General features: G+C 40.3%; 1 protein-coding gene across 1 annotated transcript in view; it reads left to right on the plus strand.

The window, feature by feature from the left end:
- Positions 1 to 601: 601 nt before the first annotated feature.
- Positions 602 to 15,119, plus strand: part of LOC309835247 (uncharacterized protein) — a gene marked incomplete at its 5' end in the record, with an annotated part of 88,889 nt that continues 74,371 nt past the window's right edge. The window contains 3 exons of the mRNA XM_082674662.1: positions 602 to 895; positions 960 to 1,125; positions 7,664 to 7,753. Of these exons, the coding sequence (XP_082530788.1) occupies positions 602 to 895; positions 960 to 1,125; positions 7,664 to 7,753 (550 nt within the window). The remainder of the gene's footprint in view (positions 896 to 959; positions 1,126 to 7,663; positions 7,754 to 15,119) is intronic.

Genomic DNA, 15,119 nt, shown 5'->3' on the forward strand with positions numbered 1-15,119 from the left:
TGCAAGCCCAGCGTCACTTTCCTCTTTCTCTGGTAACAAATCACACTTTCTATTATGACAATGGCCCCAGTTATCGGCCCAGGAATAAACACTTGACTCAGGAAGAGCCAATTAAAGCCCTCCTTTAGAGTTGATCGAGAGCTTTAAGGTTAGAGTATTTCAATCTTACGAAATTTTTGTAAAACAAAATTATTTCAAAATCGACTAATTATTCTTTAAGTTCTAGAAACTGCATTCTGTGACTAAGAGGACAATTTATTTGCCGTCGTTTCTGCTCTGCCCACTTTATGTTTCTGTTACTGTGAGATAAAGGCAGTGGGTAATGGCAAACCAATTCTGATTCATTCAACACATGAGTGCTTCTTAGGTACAAAACACCATTCTGAACATTGTCCGAGGTAAAAAGATAAATAATACCTAGCCCCTTATAATACCTAGCCCCTTACCCTCAAGTTACCTCCACGTGTATTTTATGTATGTATACCCATACAATTAAGAAGTCTTTGGATGTTTTATCTTCAAGAATAATTCAGAAAATGGATTACTTGAATATCATAAACATTTAGGGTTTAACAGATTTGTTACTTATAGACGTTGTATCATGGATTTAAAAGACCATAGCAAGCGGGCAGCGGTGGGCGGAGCGACCGAGGGGCGGCGAGGGCTGGGCGGCGGGTGCGGGGGTCCGTGCTTCCTCGCGGTGGAGGGCTGGGGTTCGCCGGGGACGCCGGGTTGCTCCGCGTTGCCAGGTTACCGAGCGCGTGCCCCGCGCCCGCTCTTCCGCCCGGGCCGCCCTCGGCGCCGCCTGAGCCGCGGTGCGGGCTGCACGGGGCGCTGGTTCCGCGGAAGCCTGGGTCGGGCGCTGCGTGCGGGACTCTCGTCGCTCGTGGACGGGGCGCGAGCGCGCGGGGGACGTAGGGCGCCGACCTGGGCCTCCCCTGTGCTCTGGCTCCGCTCAGGGCCCCCGCTCAGGGGCCTCCGGCGCGAGGCCCCCTTCGTGGTCAAGATGGCGGCGCCCAGGCGGGCCGCGCCGAGGTGAGCTGGAGTCGGGCCCGGAGAGGGGCGAGTCGGTCACGCCCAGGACTTGGACCCCGGACTGGTCTCCCTTCTCCCGGGGAGCGGCGGGTAAGTGGGCGCGGCCGCGCGTAGGTCCCTCTCGTGGGGTGGTCAGCTCTCCGTGCGTCCGCAGACTTCTGTCGTCTGATAGTCAGATCTGGGGTGGCCCAGGTTGGAGGCAAGGGTGCTTGATTGGGGAAACCTGAGGGGTTTAAGGACTCTATTGGGATCGTTTCAGACCCCAGCAAGAAGCTGAGCAAGTTTCCTCCTGACTCTCTTCCCGGCTAAGTTTTCTCCCTTCTCTGAAGACGCCAGCTTTTCTGAATCACCTTGTTCCCCGGGGGGATACAGTTGGTTCTGACCGTGGAACGTAGGACCCGGCGCGGGGAAGCCTGAGCTGGTTCTGGTTACTTTGTTTGCAAAGCACTTGTCTTGTCTTTGGAATCTTTGTGTATGTAACCAACGTTGGGAAGAGCCAGTGTTTTCTCCTCCAAAACACTGCGAGGGGTAACTTTATACGTAAGGAACAAGTGGGCGTTCACATCCATCTCTTTTCCAACCACTGAGTTTTGGTTGTGTTTCCTTTCTTTAAGTTTGTCTCGTTTTGAAGTGATAACAAAACAAACAAAAAAACCAAACCCAATTACACAAAGTATATACGCTAGTCTCAGTCCTGCCATTAATTAGCTATGTTACCTTAAGTCATTTATTTTTTCTAGGCCTCATTTTTCTCATGTGATGTTTTTTCTTTGGAAAAGTATAGTTTCTAGAAGTCGCTAATCTCTGTGTCATAGTTCAGCTTGGAGAAAACCTGTTCTTATCCAAACTCCATGACATTGTATTTCCAGCTCCAAGTTTGGACTTTGACTGAGTTGGGGGCAACTTTTTAAGGATATTTTCACACAGCTTTTTTAGTTAATATCAGTCTAGCTGACTTGTCATACTCAGACTTTCTCCCATATTCTTTTACCAGTGTGTTCCTTAGTCATATATATAAAGACTGTTGTGGGGAAAATGACCTCCTGGGTCAGCTTACTGCATGGTCATCGACACAGGACAGGGAGTAAGATTCTGTGGATTTTACAGAAGCAGATACAGGTTTCATTAACCATGTCCTCTCCCCTTTCATCTTACAAAAACAGCAGGCTTTTCTTGGAGAACTGCCAGATAATGCCATCCTGCCTCCTGACGGGCCCCGGGGATGAGTCGCCCAGGGACTGAACTCCAGTAAAGCAGGTGATTGGCTCATGGGTAGGCATCTGACCTCGGCTAAGTCTATCAGACTGCTCCCCAGGACTTTTGTCTCAGAGCAAAATGGAAAAATTGTCTTTTCTCTCTGGAATTTCTAAGCTGGGGAGATATGACTCTGGGACTCCCAGTGACCATCCAGCACAAGGAGAGACTTTCTGTAAAATAAAGTCTTGCAGAGGTAAGCAGGGCTGAGCGATGGAGAGAGAGCTGGAACCCTGCTGATACTCTGGAACGTCCAGATCCAACTGTATCTGAATATGGCTGCATCCCTGAATTTCTAGTACTTGTTTGTTGAGGTTGTTGTTGTTGTTTGGTTTTTGTTTTTAAATTTCCTTTGACTATTTTGAATTTGTTTTCAGCCATGTGCATTTGAAAGCATCATAGGTAAAAGAGCTAATTTCCTACATTAATGTCAGGTTTGCTTCCTTAAGTGAAAAATCATATCCGCTATTTTCTTTAAATAAAATCCTTCTAGCTCAGGTTTGAGATATTCAAAACTCTGCCTCCTACCCCCCTCTTTTCCAACATTTACTATATCACCTTGAAGCATTTGTGACCACATCTTTCCCATCTAGACGCAGTTGAGAGAGAGAGCATAGACTTCTGATATAAACTGCAACCTATACGCCTCCTACCTGGAAGCTTTAGAACATACTTGATTCTTGTCATTAAAGCAAATCTTTTGTTGTTGTCTCCAGGGCACAGAAGCATTTTCATGGCATAATGGAGTACAAAGTACATTAAGCCTAACTCTACTTCTCACCCTCTTTTACTTTAAATAGGCAGAAAAGAACAATCTCAAACACATTTTCCCAACAAATAAAATACATATACGATTATGTTTAGAAGACGTTTATGCAACATATAGTTAGACTGATGAATTAATGGACCTTTCGCCAATTGGCACAGTAAATATATATGTTCAATGTGCTCAATTAAAAAGAAGACAATAACATATTTTTACAGGTTAATTATCTGAGAAGAGTATTGTGCCAGCACACTTGATACTACAGTATTTCATGTTTGACAGGTAATCTTCTTTCAATTATATTTACTGCTAAATGTTTCTTGGATCAAGCTATTAAATTATAAGGTCAAAAGTAAAATGATATGAAATTACAATGATAAAGGGACACATATCCCACTTTGTGAGAATAGAAGTTCTAATTTCTTTTCAGTACTACTAGTCGTGACCACAGTACTAATTTGAGCCCTTACTATGAGCCACTGTGCCCATATACATTTAGTTCTTACAGTAGTTCTGCAAAGGGCATATAATAATCCACAGTGTAAAGCTGAAGAAAGTGATTCTCATAGCTGAAAGTCACATAGCTGGTGAGTGGCAAAGTCTAGATTCAAACTTAGAGTCGTCTGACAATGCCCAGGTTGTTGACCACTATGTACACTGCTCAATTGTTGCACCAATAAAGAAGTGCTTGAAATAATTATAGATTTGCCTACCCTGAAACTGCAGTGATTTAAAGACATCAAAGTTGCCAGTTGCTTAACCACATCTACTTACAGTAAGAAATTACATTTTATTTCATTTCTAAAACAAGATTAATTCTGCAGGCCCATCGAAACTTGAGCACACAAATCCTACCTCCAAATGAAAGATGCTTGTTTTCCATTATTCAACAGATGGCCCTGTACAGAGGCAATAAATATATAGTAGAATTTTCATTCAAATAAATGAGAAGAGAGGTTTCTTCTTGTCCTGATTCAGTGCCCATCATTATGGATTATGATGGCTCTTCCCAAACTTTACTTCATTCACTCCACTCTTTCTACAAAACTCCAGTAATGGAATCCATCATTCAGATATATGTGCAAAGCGAAAGGACTGTATTAATACAGTTGCTGAAAGTCAAGTTGATAGAGCACAGGAAATACATCCTAATAAATGCAACATTAATGTTTGTGTGGGCCTTGGAGTGAGGGGTAGAAGAATTTTCAGTTTAATGGAATATTTTGCCTCTTGCTGTAAAAGTGTGGCTTAATAGTCTTGTAATTGGTCATTTACAGAATCCTCCATCTCTGGGTTTCATGCTTTCTTTACTCTGCAGCTGTTGATTCCTTCTCTTGTTCTGGATGGAAGATAGCAACGAAGCCACTTCAAAGGGCTCAGCCTGCCTTTTTGTGTTATTGTTTAGATGAAGATATTTCCATTTATTAAAGCACACTATTTAAACATTTTTATCATGTTTCAAACTTGACTGTGTCCTGAAGGTATGAGCACAGGCAGACATAATGGGGGATGTTTTCAGGAGAAAACATACCCTTATCAAAGGAATTATCAGAATTTTCATGTATGGATTGAGAATCAAATTCTGGAGTTAGACCTGAATTTAAATTCATACTCACAACTTATTACCAGTCTCATCTTGATCAAACGGTTACCACACTTCTCATCAATTTCCTTATCTTTGAAAGCGGAATAAGAGAAGTATGCCTGGTGGAGTTACACATCAAGCTCATCTGATAGAATATTCATAAGAATTTTGCACAAAATATACATGGAAATATTTTAGCACCGAGTTTAGCATGCGATTCGTCTTCAATACATTTAAGAGCTATTATTTTATTATTATTATGCTATCATTAAATATCACTATTACTTAAATGTCATTATTGCTAAAATTGCTGTAAAACTACCACAATAACCCATGATGAATTCCCCTCTTCTGTTTCCTTTGTTTAAATGGAAAATATATATATAAATCTAGACAGAGAAGACTTTAGTGATCCTATTCAGTGGAGTGAGAATTTCCATGGCACTGATTAAAACAAATCCTGAATTGCATGGACTTAAGATAGCAGAGAGGGGCTTCCCTGGTGGCGCAGTGGTTGAGAGTTCGTGACCCGATCCGAGAAGATCCCACATGCTGCGGAGCGGCTGGGCCTGTGAGCCATGGCTGCTGAGCCTGCGCGTCTGGAGCCTGTGCTCCGCAACGGGAGAGGCTGCAACAGTGAGAGGCCCGCGTACCGCAAAGAAGAAAAAAAAAAAAAAAGGCAGCAGAGAGGCTAAGAGATTTGAAGTTCGACATCCCCAAGTGTGAATTCTACTGTGACCCTCTTCTAGCTCTAGAACCTTGAGGAAGTTACTTAAACTTTCTGAGCTTTACTACTAGTTTCCTCATCTGTATCTTTTTCAGGACTATTTATTAAGCATCTTCCTGTTCTCTATGCTTGGACGTATCAATGAATAAATTAGACAAGAGCGTTTGCCTGCGTGCTCCTTCTTGCATGCTTTCTCCCTCCTTACACTCTCGTGTGGAAACGGATGTTATAAATAAATTCTATGCTTTGTCACAGGTTGATGGGCGCTACGGGATAAGGAAAAGGATGTGAAGCTCACTGAAGAGGCTTGGGTTGGGAGTGCTGGAGGAGTGTACAGGTAGGTTCTGATTTTAAATAGGGTAGTCAGGGTGGATTTTATAAGTTGACATTTGAGCAAAGACTTGAAGTGAGGGAGTTGTCAGAATGTATGATGGAGAGACCACTCCCTGGGAGCAAGAATAACCAGTCCCAAAACTGTAAGGCAGAAATATGCCGGGCAGCTTGGAGGAATATCAAGGAGGCCACCCTGGCTGACTTAGTCAGTGGGGAGGAAGAGACAGCAGGAGGGCTGGAGGTCGGATATGTGATGGGATGGATTGGGTGAGTCCTGGGAGGCCATCACATGCATTGTGTGTTTTACTCTAAATGTAGGCAGCCAGGGGCAGGATTTTAGCCGAGGTGTGGCATGAACTGTCTCTTGTTTGAAAAGCATAACTCTATCTGTGGTCTTGAGGATGTGGGGAGAGAGTGGAGTCAGGGAGAATCTCAGGAGGCGACTACAGGATCCTCAAGGTCTATGTTGTTGGCCTGCACCAGGCTGCTAGTGGCTGGTAATTCTCAGAAGTGGCACATTGGGAAGGTTGTGACAGCATTTCGTGGTAGATTGAATGCAAGAATGGAAAGGAAGAGGGGGTCAAGGGTGAATTCGAGATTTAGGGCCTGGGGAACTGGAAAGGTGTGGTTACTGTCACCTAAGATGGAAAAAGTTTGGGGTAGGGCATGTTTGGGGGATTAAAGACCAGTTTTGGAGGTATAAGATTTGAGATGTTTTCATGATGTCCAAGTAGAGATGCTGAGTACACAGTTGGATACACAAGTCTGCAGTTCTGAAGAAAGGTCTAAACTAGAGATACACTTTAATACAATGGAGATGTTAAGAATAATTACATGGAAGCGCTATTTTACAGATAAAATGAAGTAATGCAATTAGCATTGTGTCTTCTCAAAACATTTAATAACTGTTAGCTAAAATAATTACCTGAAATGAAAAAATACCTATAGTTTGTTTTGTTGTTTGCAGTAAAAGTGAATAAAATGTCACAATTATTTTAATAGTATTTGTGACACAGTAGTTTTAGTTAAGACACCATGACTACAAACATTTACACTAAACCTTTCAGTCTCCTGCTTTTCACTCTGATAGGGTACTTGGAACCATATTTTGTAAGGTTTAAGTTAGTTGTCATAGGGTACCTCTTTAATTAGAAGTAATTCTGAACTGTCTAGTTCCATGCCGTTTTATATACATATATGTATAATTATTATTTTATGATTTATCAAACTCAGTTGAAAATTTGCATCACTGATATACATTAGAATTTAAGCATTTACCCAGGTACTCAAGGAAAAAAATGTACTTGTCTTGTAATTTCCATAGGGGTACTTGCTTTCACATCTTCCCTTCACTTTGCAATTGCAAACATGGCAGGGGAAATATCTTACTGATCTTTGAGTTCCCCTTAGCTATCTGCCAAGTCCTTAAACAGCCTTTGTGGCTTAACCAAAATTCTCTTCCATCTTCATTCCGCTAACAGATATTGGTCTAAGCATGTACTTATACTAAAAAATGCATGACCACGTTGTCTCTACACATCTATAATTTTATGTTAACACTATCATTATGTAAGCTATACTTGAATTGTAATTATAACAGATTTTATGTCAACACACATCCATTTCTAGCGTTCATCTGGTGTTCAAGGGGAGAGCAGCATGTCGTAAATTTTATCAAAATAGAACATCTGAAGACTAGAACAGAGGGTAATTGTGTAATTCTGTATTCACTCTAATTAAGTTCAGTGGAGTTGGCATAATAGAATTAAGATAAAAAAAAAGGACATCGAGGTACCATGGCTCCCTCTCCTAACACACCCTTTTCGTATCCGAGAGCAGAGACTCAGCACCTTTCTGTACAGAAATGGAGACAGGAAGAGGCCAGAGGATGAATGACAGGCACGAATGAGGTGGAACTTTGAAGAGCAACATGGAAATGAAATACTTCTTTTGTATTTGGTAGGTGGGGAAAATGTACCAGCGTGTATGCCTACTGGGACCACGTTTTCAGAACAGTTAAGCCCAGTGTCAACTGTGCTGTCCCACCTTCCTCGTAAGTAGGAACATACTGTTACTTGAATCTTTGCTTCCTGTTTCTTGATAGCTGGTTGAGAAGATTATCACAGGAACTGCATCTTGTTAGCAAATACAGTGTTTTGAAATGATTGACACTCACTGAAGAGTGGCAACTCCAAGCTTGCTCTCTCTTGATCTTGGACTATTTAAGTCTGGAGTGCAGGAGTGGGTTATGGGGAAAGACCATTGGAATTCTTACGTCTTCAGCATAATGGTTAGGAGTGTAGGTGCTGGTTCAAATCTCTGCTTTCCACTTGCTAACCATATGAGCTTGGGCAATTTACCTGATTACCTGAACCGCAATACTCCTGCCTATAAAATGATGTTAATAATATTTCATCCCCATAGACTTGTTTTCAATGTTAAAATGAAGTCACTTACACCAAGCACTTAATACAATGCCTAGAGCATAGTAAAGTCTATTATTATTACTATTACTACTACTACTACTTCTATTATTATTATTACTATCACGATGCCAGTTGCTGTTTTTCTATGCCTTATTCCATTATCTTCTGTCCTGTCCCCCCATTTCTGTCTTGTTTCTGTACAAGGGTAGGTTTGTCACAGAGCATTTTCTTTCCGTAATGTCTGACTCTTAGTCATCAAGGTGACTGGTTCACGACCCGGCATTCATTGCTGCTCGTTGAAGCAACCCATTTTGAGAAGGGGAGTTGGATTTTGATGCCAAGTTGGGTCAAGGAGAGAGAATTTTCTCTCTTCTGCACTCAGAGAGCTAAGTGAAATATTCAGGCCTCAGAAGGAGAATCAGGCAAAGGACAACATGCTTAATTTCATACCTTAGTGATTAAGAACAAGTCAGACAGGCTGGATTTGAACTCATTTCCATCATGTACTGACAAGGGGATCTTAGGTGCTTTTGTAACCCGTCTGAGGCTCAGTCAACATCTGAAAGAGACGAATAACATTATCAGGACCTAGCGTATAGCCTCGTTGTAATAAGTGAGTAAATCCTTTTAAAACGTTCAGCACGTTGTTTGGCATATAAACACGTAATAAAATTTAGCTTCTTTGACTACTACCGCTGCTAATATTATTAAGTAGCTGAGCAGATCCGAGGCCCATTTTTTTCTTAGATTGCACATAATCATTTGGACAACCAGCTCACATTGATCAACCGTTGCTTGTATATAAACCCCCATGAACCCAAAGGTGCTTTAACTCTCTCCCAGTCAGAGCCTGTTCTGGGGGCAGAAGCAACACCGGCACTACCCCCGTCATCTTTGCCTTTATTGTCACTACACTCGCCTGCCGTACTGAGCACTTTCTGTTTGCCAGGCACCAAATTTAGCCCTGCGTATGCACTGTATCATATAGTTCTCACACTCAGGTGGGAGACATTATCATTGTCCCCAATTTTCAGATAAAGACGCCGAGGTGTTGGAAAGGTAAGAAACTTGACCCACAGCAAGAGATGGAGCTGGAGTATTCAAACCCTTCTCTCTGACCTCAAGAACCCTTAAATATTAGCATACTACTACATCCTGGTAAGAAAATCTGCTTCCAGCCACTCTGGTGAGAGTAGAAATGATTCTCAGTCCCCACATTCCTCTATTGCCCATGCCACCCTAGCCTCAGGACTAGGGGGGAAAGGAAGTGATCTCTTCAAAGAGCAGCCAAAGGGAACCTACTCCCTTCTGCCTTTTCGTAATCAACTAACCAATATTTTATTTCCTTCTTAAGAGTCCCCACGTGTTCCTTTTGGTACTTAGCTTGGCCTTTTAGAATGCTGACATTCTGTACATGACTCATCCACTGTATTTCATGTTAATTTATTGAGGTCAAGTATAGGGTCTTACTCATCCTGAAGTCCAGTTATCCCCTGTCACATCTAACTCTGTTCTTTTCTTCTTGTACGACATCTGCAGATATTTATTTGAATTTTGTTGAATTGTTCTCATCAATAGTACATTAAAAGTTATACAGAAAGTGCTTTCTTATAAGGAAAACCATCTAAATAGATTTCTAGCTCTTTACTTTTTATAGCACTATTGTAGAGATTATAGATCTCCAGGTAATATTTTTTAGATTGAGTTCTTCATATCATCTTATTTTTACATATAATGATAAATCTGAATTTTCTCTATCAAAGCTCTGAGACTTCACTGGCTTGTAACTTAGCTTGTTGATTATGTGTGGTTGACTTTTCCATTTACAATGATGTTTGATCCTGGTAAGGATGGGGCTGGGTGGGAAGGTACATCTTAGGGCCATCAGTTGGTTTTGTAGAGAACTAACATAAAGATCTAAAGTCTCATCATATTTCTGCAGAACTCATGAATCATTTTATTATAATTCCATTCATTCAGGGAGTATAAAACCATTTTCAAATTGTTATTCCTAATTTGTTCATCTTCTCTTCCTTAATCTTAGTGAGAAGAAAGCAGGCTGAATGGAAGAAAGTCATTATGACCACTGGGGCCACTAAGATAGGCATCAGTCCCAGAGTTTTGTTTTCATCTCTACGCTATTAATATTGGCTAATGTCTTGAGTGCTTACTTGGGGCAAATTACTTAGCCGACCATGGCAAATGGATTGTGTCATTTCATCCCCTGATAGTCATACAATTAATGTATGTATTATTATGATATCCCATAATGCATACATGGAACAGAGCCTCAGAAGTAGTTATTTGCTCACCAAAATATGGTAGATGTGGAATTTGGACTGAGGTCTGATAGACTCCTAAATCACTCCTAGTGATTTTTACCACGAAATTAAAGTTGTATACCTCTGGAGAGTAGATAGTTTCTAAAATTTCCTCAGCTCTAACGTTTTATAATTAAATTTTTGTCTGATGGCAAGCTTAACAGTTAAGATGGGTAGGAAGGAATGCCAGCCTGTTGAATGGAATTTCCCTGAAATGAGCCAGTTCACTCATTCATTCACTCAGCATGTATTGAATGTTTGCTCTGTGCAAAGGCATTTTCGGCATCACAGTGGAGTGAGCGCCCCTTCCATAGACTCTCCTGCAGCACTCAGAGAAGTCTTGGACTGGTTTGCCTGTTATGGGATGGGGCTTGGTGATAGAAGCCTGGTTTGTCCTCCACTGATAAAACTAAGACATACTCATATGAGTTTATAGGCATCTTGAAGCCGTGGGATAGTAACACACATGAATCTTACCGTTTTTGCCTGGGATTAATGATATAAAGGCTTTGGATTTGGGTATGGAAAATGGGTGCAATTATGGGTGTGTTGGTTCTACATATATACGGACATCACGTGTCATCAGCCTGCAGCTACCTGCCATTTCTCACTACTCCTTCTTTTCACAAACCAAACAAGTACCTTCTTATCTCTCCTGTGGATAAGCTCTTGACAGTGGCACTAGGGCCTCCCTCAATAAGTACATCATTGGCTAAACCAGTGGTTTCTCAGATATGCTCATTGAACAACCCTTAAGGTGGATTGACGTTCCACTGCCTAGAATAGAATATGATGTTCTTTAGAAATCGGGGGGAAAAATAGGCCACCAGATGTACTTTCTTTAATTTAAATTGTTTATATATATGAACAATTGTTATATATGTCTATGTATACTTGTTCATATATATGAATGATTTAAAATTGAAGAGATAGATATATACACACATATATATATATATGTATATTTAAATTTTGGCTTCTGTTAGCAAGTAGTAAATTAAATTATTAGCAGATCCATACTGCAGGGAAATAACCAATCAGATTTCATTCAATAGCTTGCTTTTTTATAGATTTATGGTTGTGATTTTATATCTGCAGGTATGTTTGCTGAAGAAAATATTTCTGCCACTTTACACAAAATTAAATTCATTTAATACCAATGCGGCATGTCTCAAATGTCTTAATACAGTTTTAATCTTGAATCGCATCAGAAGTATGAAATTAGAAACATACCCCAAAATCATTTGAAGATATAATTACTTTCATTTCCCTTATACTTTTGAGACTTTTGAAAAATAAGTATTTAGTTGTACTTATCTGTTTCTGTCTCTCTAAGGATAGCAAACACTGAAACACAATTCTTTTTAAAAGTCAATATTAAAACTGTATTGTCCAAGATGATCAAAACTAAGGAAGTGGCAAAGAAATTCAAAAATTTAAACTTTCAAAGGGTGCTTTTTCTGTGAATGTGTAGTACTTGTTCTTCTGAAGGAATTAATCTTTTTAAAAATTTAATTAACTTATTTTTTATTGAAGTATACTTGGTTTACAGTGTTGTGTTAATCACTGCTGTACAGCAAAGTGACTCTGTTATACATATGTATATGCATTCTTTTTCATATTCTTTTCCATTATGGTTTATCACAGGATATTGAATATAGTTCCCTGTGCTATAGTAGGACCTTGTTGTTTAGCCAGTCTATATATACCAGTTTGCATATGCTAATCCCAAACTCCCAGTTCATCCCTCTCCCACCTGCTTCCCCCATGGCAGCCACCAGTCTATTCTCTATGTCTCTGATTCTGTTTCTGTTTCATAGATAGGTTCATTTGTGTCATATTTTAGATTCCACATATAAGTGGTATCATGGTATTTGTCTTTCTCTTTCTGACTTACTTTGCTTAGTATGATAATCTCTAGTTGCATCCATGTTGCTGCTGCAAATGGCATTATTTCATTCTTTTTTTTATGGCTGAGTAGTATTTCATTGTATATATGTACCACATCGTCTTTATCCATTCATCTGTTGATGGACATTTAGGTTGTTTCCATGTCTTGGCTATTGTGAATATTGCTGCTGTGAAGATCAGGGTGAATGTGTCTTTTTGAATTATAGTTTGGTCTGGATATACGCCCAGGAGTGGGATTGCTGGATCATATGGTAGGTCTATTTTTAGTTTTCTGAGGGACCTCCATACTGTTTTCCACAGTGGCGGCACCAACTACATTTCCACCAACAGTGTTGTAGGAGGGTTCCCTTTTCTCCACACCCTCTCCAGCATATGTTATTTGTAGACTTTCTAATGATGGCCATTCTGACTGGTGTGAGGTGGTACCTCATGGTAGTTTTGATTTGCATTTCTTTAATAATTGGCAGTGTTGAGCATCTTTTCATGTGCCTATTGGCCATCTGTATTTCTTCTTTGGAGAAATGTCTCTTTAAGTCTTCTGCCTATTTTTTTGATTGGGTTGTTTGCTTTTATTGTCATCAAGTTGTATGAGCTGTTTGTATATTTTGGAAATTAAGCCCTTGCTGGTCGCATCATTTGCAAATATTTTCTCCCATTCTGTAGGTTGTCTTTTCATTTTGTTTATGGTTTCCTTTGCTGTGCGAAAGCTTGTAAGTTTGATTCGGTCCCCTTTGTTTATTTTCATTTTTATTTCTATTGTCTTGGGAGACTGACCTAAGAAAACATTGGTATGATTTATGTCAGAGAATATTTTGCCTGTGTTCTCTTCTAGAAGTTTTATGGTGTCATGTCTTATGTTTAAGTCTTTAAGAGATTTTGAGTTTATTTTCGTGTATGGTGAAAGGATGTGTTCTAACTTCACTGGTTTATATAAGGCTGTCCAACTTTACCAACACCACTTGCAGAAGAGACTGTCTCTTTCCCATTATATATTCTTGCCTCCTTTGTCAAAGATTAATTGTCAAAGATTAACTGAGGTGTGTGGGTTTATTTCTGGGCTCTGTATTCTGTTCCATTGATCCATATGTCTGTTTTTGTGCCAATACCACGCTGTTTTGATTACTGTGACTTTGGAGTACTGTCTGAGTCTGGGGTGGCTATGCTGCCAACGTTGTTCTTTTTCTTCAGGATTGCTTTGGCAATTCTGGGTCTTTTATGGTTCTGTATGAATTTTAGGATTATTTGTTCTAATTGCGTGAAAAATGTCATGGGTAATTTGATAGGGATCGCATTAAATCTGTAGATTGCTTTGGGTAGTATGAGCATTTTAACAATATTAATTCCTCCAACCCAAGAACATGAGATGTCTTTCCATTTCTTTGAATCATCTTCACTTTCCTTTATTAATGTCTTACAGTTCTCAGCGTATAAGTCTTTTGCCTTCTTGGTGAGGTTTATTCCTAAGTATTTTATTTTTGGGGTTGTGATTTTAAAAGGCATTGTTTTTTTACATTCCCTTTCCGATATTTCATTGTTGGTATAAAGAAATGCAACCAATTTCTGTATGTTAATCTTGTATTCTGCTACCTTGCTGAATTCGTTTATCAGTTGTAGTAGTTTTCATGTAGAGTCTTTAGGGTTTTCTCTATATAGTATCATATCATCTGCATCTAATGACAATTTTACCTCTTCCTGAAGGAATTAATCTTGAAGTTCTACTAAGACTTTTGGGATACCTGTTTTAATGAGCCACTACTTCCTGCCTGAGATTGCACTATGCACCAGAGATTCTAGAATTAGCATAATAAAACTAATAATGCAAACAACAGCAACAAATCTTCACAAACCTTCCTTGCAAGGAAGTAAAGTCCACTGGAAAAACAGACAAGTAAAACACACATTCAAAATGGCAGTGATTCTCAAACATTTATGTGCTGAAAAATCATGACAAGCATGATAACCAGGGCAATTACTAGACCCCTTCTCCAGCTGGTCAGGTGTAAGGTCCTGTAACTCTATTTTTGGTGAATGCCTCCAGGAGAGTCTGAGACAGATGTTCTCAGTTGTCGTCAACCTTTAGTGTGCATCAGATTTGCCTGAGAATATTGTTAAAACACAGATTGCTGGGCTCCAGTGCCAGAGTTCTAACCAGTTCCCAGGTGTGGCTGATATTGCTGGCCCAGGGACCACATTTTGAGAACCACCTTTCAAAACTCTGCAGTATGCGGTTGTGTGTGTTGTGAATGCAGTATGCGGTTGTGTGTGTTGTGAATGAGACGGGCCCAGAGAACCAAAGGAGGGCAAAGGGACTCTGCCCTAAATTAGCCAAAGGTAACAATAGCAGCTAGAATTGATTGACCCAAGAAAAAATGATAAGAACTTTACCTGCATTTGCTCATTTAATCCTTTCAGTAAGGTACATAGGTGCTACTTAGTGTTCCTCTTTTACAGGGGTGTCCAGAGAAGGTAACTACTTTGCCCACATCCTAAACTGGTAAGTAACAGATTAAGAATTCAAGTCTAGGAAGTCTGATTCCAGAGCCCACACCTCTACCCTTTCTGCTTGTAGAGAGGAGTAAAGTGTTGTCAGTGAAGCCTTCCTGGGGGCCCTGGCCTCTGAGTGTAGATAGAAGGATGAGTGGACATAAAGATCATTATTTGTGTGTGGTGGGGGTAGGGGAGGAAGTATGAGGGCTTCCAGAAGAGCCCGCCCTCCCCATACATCTGCTGTAAGCAAGTCTGATGATCAGGAGTCCAGAAC

This window comes from Grampus griseus (assembly GCF_964374135.1).
Source record: "Grampus griseus genome assembly, chromosome: 17".
In the NCBI taxonomy this organism is placed as follows: Eukaryota; Metazoa; Chordata; class Mammalia; order Artiodactyla; family Delphinidae; genus Grampus; species Grampus griseus.